At 44.1% G+C, this 9,266-nt stretch overlaps 1 protein-coding gene across 1 annotated transcript; it reads right to left on the bottom strand.

Moving 5' to 3' along the window:
• Positions 1 to 665: 665 nt before the first annotated feature.
• Positions 666 to 3,413, bottom strand: LOC132646758 (PRAME family member 12-like). Its single transcript, XM_060365249.1, has 3 exons — positions 3,127 to 3,413; positions 2,130 to 2,699; positions 666 to 1,233 (listed from the first exon to the last, which is right to left on the bottom strand). The coding sequence occupies exons 1-3, from the start codon at positions 3,411 to 3,413 to the stop codon at positions 666 to 668; spliced, it is 1,425 nt and encodes a 474-aa protein (XP_060221232.1).
• Positions 3,414 to 9,266: the final 5,853 nt, after the last annotated feature.

The following is a 9,266-nucleotide window of genomic DNA, read 5'->3' as shown; positions in this document are numbered from 1 at the left end:
CTTCCCAAATGACTTACCCAATCTAATGGGTTCCTAGTTTTTCTCTAGTGGAAATAATCTATATGTAGGGTTGTGCCACTCCTTGGAGCTCCAAGATGTTGATTGATAAACTGAATTCCATCTGTTATATTTTACTAATGAAGACTCAGGAGCCAGATAATGGGGTGAAACCTTCCTAGCTCAGAGAGGCAGAGAAAGCACCAAACTGACCTTTCTACTCAGCTCACAGCCCAGAGAAGAAGCCAAAAGCTGAATTCCAAAATTCCATCTTCTTTTCCTTGTTGTCTTAAACACCTGTCAATCCAAGTCTCTCCTTTTTACTCATTCACTGTCAGACTCTTGCTCTGCCACTTGAACTAGGGTTAACTTTATTTATCTCTTGTTTACAGAAAGCTCTTGAAATAAAGGTGTGTGCTAGCCTGAGCCACACCACAACCATCTGTTTACAATAATCAGAAAGTTCTGGGGTTAAAGGTGTTATACAGGGGCTGAACCACTTTACAACAAGAAACAGGATTTTTGCTGTTCTCGGTCTTGGGGTTCACAATAGAATCAAATATCCTGTAACACCAAACTGCATCAAAAGCCACCTGTTCTGGAACCCCTTGATGAAGGTCCTCTACTTGACTTTGATTTCTCAGCATCCAGAAGCAACCTTTTCCTTCTTACTGCCAACACTGACAAAGTATGGTCTTCATGTCATAGACACAACGATGTCTGCATTCAAGGCAGATGGTTGTAGCAAAGGCGATTTTCTTGGGCTGCCTTTGGGCCATGACTGTGTCTAGAAGCTCAGGACACAGTTGTGCAAATCTGTCAACGAGGATATTACGCAGGTGATCATAGCACTCTTGGGGGGCAGGGTACAGTTCTACAGCCAGCTGGTTTAGAGTGGCCATGCATTGCAGAAGGTCCTTTAGTGCAGACCTGGAGAAGGGATTGTCACAGAAATTGACCCTGGTGAGCTGGGAGCACTGGCTCAGGGCAGGCAGGAGGACACTGAGGTGGGAGTCCTCCAAGCTGCAGTGCTCTAACTCCAGGGTTTGTAGAGTGTCTGCCACATTCTCTAGGAGGACTCGGAGACCTGTGGGAAGTGAGGCGAATAACAGTATACCACTGAGGTCAAGTTGTTTCAGTTGATAGAGTTTCGGACACCTGGACAAGTGCTTCAAGTGTGACTGTGAGAGAGGGCATTGAGTGATAGACAAGGATTCCAATGGGGTCTTCAGACACCTAGGTAAAAAGCAAGAAATAAGTTATTGTGTTGGAGGACATTAGTAAGGTTGACACTGAGACAGTGCAAAAATATGCAAAAGCAATTTATGCTTATGCTGAAGGTCAACATTTAGGGTACAGCCTGCTGGTGCTTGCTATTATCATTGTCTCCTGCGTTATTGAGCTCTCAGCTGGATGGTTTCAGGACACAGATCCACATCTCCCCATCCTTACTCTTTCAAACAGAGAACTAAAGTTTGCCACATCATGGGAAAAGGGCATAATCAGAAAGGACCATCACAGAATGTCTCTGCCAACATCTTGCCATGTGTCCAAGAGGGTTCATCTCTACAACAACTATCTAGGACAACCTCTATTCCCGATTTCAGTGCTATTCCATTGGAAGTGATGAAATACACCCCAGCAACACCCAATTTCCACCCACAAAGTTCCAACCTGTGTTTGAATCATGCATCCCTTCAGGGGAACAAAAGACTGACAGAGAAGTCAATAGAGGAACAAACTGGTTCCTGTTCAGACAGCTTTGTACTGAGCTCCCTCTGCACTTGTGCAGTTGTGGCTCCTCCCCAGCTCAGGGCTTTCTGCTCTGTTCTGTTCCCTTCCATTAAATTTTTGGAGCACCCAAAAATCACTCACTGCCTCTTAACCACTGATGCAACTCACATACCTGGAACACAGCTCTCTACAAATCTCCTATCTAGCTCAAACTCAGTTAAATGAAAGGGGAACTCAAGAGAGCTCAGTTAAGAAAATAACAATCTACACTTTGATAGTTTTATGAGTCTGTCACTGTAAAATCCAATGTGGCTGGCAAACTTCAGGTGCTCACTAATGCTCAAAGTCAAGGAAAGGGTTTGCTGACATGGCAGAAACATCTCCCCATCATGCCTTACCTGCACAACTGTTTCATGTTGTCAGAGGAAAAGTAGACACCATTCAGGTAGAGATGCTGGAGACAGTTGAGTTTGGAGAACTGAGTAAGGAACTTGTAAAGACACTTGTCTAAAGCTTCCCTGTCCATAACCAAGTCATTGAGACTTAAATAGAATTTTCGGAGATTTCTCATCTGGCCGAGGAAAGGTGCAAAATGACCTAAGAAGGACAGGACCTTTCTGGTAAACAGCTCCAATTCTTCGATGTAGTGTGGTCGAAAAATGTCTAGAACCTCCCTGATGGTCTCCACAGGGAAGTCAGAGATCTCTATCTTCACACAGCAAAGCTGCACAGTGCCCTTTCTCTGCTGGGCCCACTGCAACAAGCATGTTTGGTGTTCTTGCAGATGGAAGCAGAGGCTCAGGTCAGTGACCACCTTCAAAGGCTGCCACAGGGCATATGTATGAAGGGACTTTACTAGTTGCTTCTCTCTTCCAGAATCTTCGGAGTGGACTCCCTTGGTTATTCCAGTCCACACATCCCAGAAATCCTGGTGCACATTCCTTAAGTCCAGCACTTGAATCTTCCAACTTTTTTGAGGAGAAAAGGTGAAATTTCATAATGGAAACCAGGAACCTACCTGGAGGCAGCTTATATCCCACTATTCTAATGTCAGCTCCGTCATAGCACCTCACACCTGCCAGGCAAGAATGCTTTCCCTGAGCTACATCAGGAGACCTACCCTGCTTCCCTCCACTCAGCTGGTGTGGACTCGCCTCTTCCACATCTATGACAGACAGGAAAAGGCTCATCCTACTAGGGCCTCATCTTCTCTGAGATGTCCTACATTCCTGACAGTCATTTATCACAGTTCTCAATCTGAACACTAGTTCCACAGACCTCCAATTCCATGATATCAGAAGCCTCCATCCACTTTGACCCCATTCTCCCTGACCACACCGGTGTCTTACCACTAGCCCAGTGATTCCACTTCTAGCCTCCTTGTGCCTTGCTTACCTGGGACGGGCATTCTGGGTCAGCAGCATGTCTATGCCATCCAGCACAGCTTGCAAGGTCTCCACTTCAAGGGTCTTCATCAGTACTCCCACAGAGAGGCAGGGAAAGGGCCATGCTGCCACCATTGCCTTCAATATCTTTGTGTGTCTGCCTTTGAAGGCCTCCTCGAACAGTGGTGGGAAGAGCATAATGGGTATACAGTTCAGAGAAGAGATGGCCAAGGCTTCATTCTTCAGCAGCCCCTGCATGGCCAGCTCCTGGAGTGTGGGAGGGTTGTAGATGCTCATCCTGATAGATATTCAGTCAGAAGGGACCTGTGAAGCATTTAGGAGACATAGTTTCAGCCTAAGTTCTGAAAATTCCTATTTCTCCCACATCACAGGAACCCAAGGGCTAGATTCCATGCTCTGGCAATAATGGAGAACTCTTACTGCCCAGTTATCCAATCTGGTGGTCTGTAAGCCATACTTCCATCACTCTCAGCATCTGAATTCTCTCATTACTGCCCACACAGAAACACAATAACTATTGTCCCACCAGGTACCCACCCCTGCTCCTCTGAATCTCATGCCTAGTCAGAGCAATGGTTATGCAGGAGCATGCAATCAGAGCAGACTGCTGTTACAGGAAAAAGCACTGAATAAATTTCTAGGACCTCAAGGACATATAGTGCTAATGTCACAGGGCCAACTCATACTTACTGTACTTTTAAGAGACTGATCCCTTTTGGGAAGGACTGAGGGAAATCGATGAGAAGCCTGTCTGCATGCACTATTTCTCATCCTGTTAGAGACTAGTGAGGTCTTACAGGGCTACATCATATTATTTTGAGGAACTGTGGTAAATGTTCTCTAATTTGTGGCCACCTGGATAAACTGTCATACCATGTCAGAAATGCAAAATCAAATTGAGAGATGTAACTATCACAAAAGCAACTGGAAAGCCATGCTTCTGAATGACAGCATGTGCAAAATGTGAGTATTGGATGAGAAGCCAAGTGGACAGAGGCTACAAGGAGATGAATTGGGTGCAGAAGAAGAAAAGAAATGAGAAAAAATCATCCACATTCTTTGTTTTGTTTACAATTTTAAATAAGGAATTGTCTGCAAAGGAGTCTTGAGTGGTATTGGTTACCTTTCCAAACCTGAATGAAACTCATTATTGTAGCCCATGCTTGTGCCTACTCACTTTGTTCCAGCTTTGAAAGGAACATTGGGATGTTCCCCCCCACTATGCCTGACTACTGTAGTCTGCTTTAAAACACTGCATTGATGGCACACAACGTTGTAGAAACCCATAATCCCAGCTCTTTGGAGCAAGAATCAGAAGGAATCCAGGTCAGCCTAACCTGTGTAGTATATTTCAGGCTAGTCCAGGTTAGGGAAAATGAAGAGAAATAAGATTTTAAATGTCAGCCTGATGCAGTGGGATATGCAGGTAAGCCCAGTCCTGGGGGAGGCAGAGGAAGGTAGATCTCTGTGATTTGGAGGCCAGCTTTGTCTGCAAAGTTAGTTCAGGATAGCCAAGGCTACACCGAGAAACCTGTGTCTTAATAAACAAAACAGCAACAACAAAACAGTGTTTTAACTGCCTTCATTGAAGTTGTTCCACAGTGGGGTTTTTCCCACCACACAAGTGTTCTACCATTCAGTCACATTTTCAGGTTATCTATTTCAGTTTGTCTAATTTTATATAGAGATAAGTTTTCTTTATGCAGCCAGATCTAGCCTGGAGTGAAATCTCTTGTGCTCAGGACATTAATTCTAGTTTCAGATGAGCCTGCTGTGTGCTGCATCACTACCATTCCTCATACATACACTCATCCATGCACACACATGGATGAGTGTGTGTGTGTGTGTCTTAGTTTTTGACAATCTCAATCAAGTAGACAAGGCTGAGCAACCACTTTTCTATAGCCTTCATTCCCAGAGCAGCTGGATCATGGGTTTTTGCATGAAGCCATCCCCAGCACTGTTTGTAGAGGACAATTAAGAGAAAATTTTCTGTTCATTTAACTGCAAAACCATAATCTGCAAAAAATAGTTTAAGATACTGCAAAGGCTTAAACTACTTTCTAATTTAACATCCTAACTGAAATTCCAGAATGAGATTAGAACTGTGGACAGGGGGGGAGCCAAGATGGCGGCGCCGTGAGAGCATTGTGTCTGAGAAGCTGGACAGCACTCTCCATGCAGCAACCAGGAGACTGAACTCTGGGCCCTAAAACTGCAGCGATCGTGTTTCCCAGGTGAGGGGAGGCTCCCACAGCGTGGGAATCGGTCGGGTCCACTCTCGGCTGCCCAGCCAGAACCCGGAAGAAATCCCGGGTAATGCGGGCTTTGGGTCTCCCGGCTGGAGCAGCAAGCCTGCGTGTCCCGATCACTTTCCCAGGCTGATTGGTGGGCACAAGGGTGCCCGAGACTGTGAGTCCCAGTCGCAAGAAAACCCCATGGGGAAGCAAAGTTGTGAGTCTGATCATGGGTCACCCAGTCTTTCCCTGAAAGGTCTCACGGACCTCGGGTACCCGCCACCATCCTAACTGAGCTCCCGCCGAGCTGAGAGCTGCATGCCCAGCTCACCCATACAGACGAGCTGTGTGCCCCAGTGAAACATGGACTGGGAACCCCTGCCTGGAGAGGGCCCCACAGGAAAGGAAGAAACCGTGCTGCTGGGGTCACCTAGGCTGTGCCTGGGGAAAGTCTAGCAGACTGCAGATCGCAAACAGGCGAGTACGCCCAGCCATCACAGATCCGGGCCCAAGCAGGGAGCACAGAGATATTCAGAACCCAGCCCCCACAGAATAGCAGGCAGACGCACGCTCCGCCAGCCCAGAGGCCTGCTTTGTACCAACTACTCTTTACAGACAGAACTGTGTGCCCCAAGACACCAGAGTCTTAGAGTCACTGTCTGGAGAAACCCTCCCAAGGAACAAGGAACGAAGCAAAGGGGATGGACTTAGGCAACCCAGTATATCCCCGGAAAAGGTCCCACAGACTAGCCCAACCCAGGGAACTGCTGTGCCCCAGATAGTCTGCTGTTACCAGGAGAGCAGTACTCACCTGCCACAGATTACCTCTTGGGTTCTGGGGCACAGAGCCCCAACCTCAGACCTACAAAAGACCGGAAACTCTGAGATCAACCCCCAGATACTGCTCCAAGGGGCAACCAGTTATCCCTAACAAAACCGACCAAACCATGGGACACACAGGTTACAGGAGCTAATGTCTAAATTTACAGCAAGAAACCCAGAAGGAGGGCAGCTGTCTCCAGGACTTCTCCCAGTGAGAGGAGAGCCCTCTTGACTAATCAGGACCACAGTTACCACCCAGGTTTCTATGCCTGAGGTGAGCTGTAGCAACTCCTGAAAACCACCGGCCATCCAGTGACTATACCCAAAAAGCTGAGAAGGCTTCCTTCAGGAAAAATCATCTTCCTGCCAAAGGGATTCTCTCCACTACAAGAGTCCAGGAACAACCAGAAACTGAGTTCAAACAACTAAGATAGCCCAATGGGTAGAGGCCAGCGTAAAAGTTCAACCAACAAAAGCCAGAGCAATATGGCATCTCCAGAACCCAGTTATCCAGGGGCAAATAGCCCTAGACACCCCAGCATAATTGAAATTCAAAAAGATGACCTAACATCTATGCTCATGAAGAAGATAACAGAGGAAACAAATAAAATACAAAAAGAAATAGAGGAAGCTGCAGCCAAACAGTCTGTGGCCTTTAGAGAGGAAATGCTTAAATCACTGAATGAAATAAAAGAAACAGTGGATTGTTCAAACAAACAGCTGAAGGAATTGACGGAAAAACATGAAAATACAGTCAGACAGGTGAAGGAAACCAACAAAATAGCTCAAGACCTGAAGGTAGAATTGGAAAAATTAAAAAAAAAATGGAAGAAATTGTGGAAAGAAAGAACTTAAGGAAGAAAGCAGGAACTACAGAGGTTAGCATAACCAATAGGCTACAAGAAATGGAAGAAAGAATCTCAGGTGTGAAAGATACAATGGAAGAAATAGAGGTATCTGTCAAAGAAAATGTTAAATCTAAAAAATTCCTGACACAGACCGTCCAAGAAATTCAAGACAACATAAAAAGACAAAACCTAAGAATAGGAATAGAGGAAAAAGAAGATTCCCTGCACCAAGGCCCAGAAAATATCTTCAATAAAATCATTGAAGAAAATTTCCCCAACTTAAAGGAGAGGTCAATAAGAATACAAGAGGCCTATAGAACACCCAATAAATTAGACCAGAAAAGAAAATCCTCCTGCCACATAATAATCAAAACTGTAAGTATACAGAACAAAGAAAAAATACTAAAAGCTCAAGAGAAAAAGGCCAAGTAACATATAATGGCAAACCCATTAGAATCACACCTGACTTTTCAAGAGAGACTATGAAAGCCAGAAGGGCCTGGACAGATATCATGCAGACCCTAAAAGAACACAGATGTCAGCCCAGGCTACTATACCCAGCAAAACTCTCAGTCCTCATAGATGGAGAAAACAAGATATTCAATGACAAAAACAAATTTCAACAATACCTACAAACAAATCCAGCATTACAGAAGACACTAGAAGGGAAAATACAACCCAAGAAAACTAGCTACATCCAAGAAAACACAGGAAATAAATAACCCCACTACAGTAAAAGAAAAAGCAACCAAGTACACAACAGTATGACCACAGCCAACATCAAAGTCAAAGGATTTAACAGCCACTGGTCATTAATCTCTCTCAATATCAATGGACTTAATTCTCCAATAAAAAGACACAGACTAACAGAATGGATGCGTAAACAAAACCCAGCAATCTGTTGTCTACTAGAAACACACCTAAGTCACAAAGATAGACATTACCTGAGGGTAAAGGGATGGAAGACGGCTTTCCAAGCAAATGGATGCAAGAAACAAGCAGGAGTAGCCATTCTAATATCTGATAAAATAGACTTTTGACCAAAATTAATCAAAAGAGGTGGGGAAGGACACTTCATACTCATCAAGGGAAAATTCCACCAAGAAGACATCACAATCCTGAACATCTATGCCCCAAATACAAGGGCACCCACATTTGTGAAAGAAACATTGATAAAACTCAAACCACACATAGATCCCCACACACTAATAGTGGGAGACTTCAACACCCCACTCTCAACAAAGGACAGGTCAACTAAACAGAAATTAAACAAAGAAACAATATCTCTAACAGAGGTCATGAATCAAATGGACCTAACAGACATTTACAGAACCTTACACCCAAACTCAAAAGAATTTACCTTCTTCTCAGCACCTCATGGAACCTTCTCCAAAATAGACCACATAGTTGGTCACAAAGCAAGCCTCAACAGATACAAGAAGATTGAAATAATCCCTTGTATCCTGTCTGATCACCATGGAATAAAGCTGGACCTCAGTAACAACAGAAATAGCAAAAAGCCTACACATACATGGAAACTGAACAACTTGCTACTAAAAGACAGCTGGGTCAGGGAAGAAATAAAGAAAGAAATTAAAATCTTCCTAGAACTCAATGAAAATGAAGACACAACATACCCAAACTTGTGGGACACAATGAAGGCAGTGCTAAGAGGAAAGTTCATAGCACTAAGTGCCTTCAAGAAGAAATTTGAGACAGTGCATTCAAGCAACTTAATGGCTCACTTAAAAACCCTAGAAAAAGAAGAAGCAGACACACCAAAAGGAGTAGACGGCTGGAAATAATCAAACTCAGGGCTGAAATCAATCAATTAGAAACAAATAAAACAATTCAAAGAATCAATGAAACCAAGAGCTGGTTCTTTGAGAAAATCAACAAGATAGACAAACCCCTAGCCAAGCTAACTAAAAGGCAGAGAGACACCATCCAAATAAACAAAATCAGAGATGAAAAGGGGGACATAACTACAGACACTGAGGAAATTCAAACAATAATTAGGACTTACTTCAAAAGTCTATACGCAACAAAATTTGAAAATTTAAATGAAATGGACAATTTTCTTGATCAATTCCACTTACCAAAGCTAAATCAGGACCAGGTAAATCAATTAAATAGTCCTATATCCCCCAAGGAAATAGAAGCAGTCATGTAAATTCTCCCATCCAAAAAAAGCCCAGGACCTGATGGTTTCAGTCAGAATT

The sequence above is a fragment of the Meriones unguiculatus genome, chromosome 12 (assembly GCF_030254825.1).
Source record: "Meriones unguiculatus strain TT.TT164.6M chromosome 12, Bangor_MerUng_6.1, whole genome shotgun sequence".
Classification (NCBI taxonomy): Eukaryota; Metazoa; Chordata; class Mammalia; order Rodentia; family Muridae; genus Meriones; species Meriones unguiculatus.
The sequence above is the reverse complement of the archived record's forward strand: the minus strand, read 5'-3'. Positions and strand labels throughout refer to the sequence as shown.

Excerpts from the sequence above, each read along its gene's own strand:
- LOC132646758 (XM_060365249.1), bottom strand. The coding sequence starts at position 3,413 with ATGAGCATCTACAACCCTCCCACACTCCAGGAGCTGGCCATGCAGGGG. Across the intron at positions 2,700-3,126 it reads ACCCAGAATGCCCGTCCCAG|TTGGAAGATTCAAGTGCTGG; the intron begins GTAAGCAAGGCA and ends TCCTCAAAAAAG. Across the intron at positions 1,234-2,129 it reads AACATGAAACAGTTGTGCAG|GTGTCTGAAGACCCCATTGG; the intron begins GTAAGGCATGAT and ends CTTTTTACCTAG.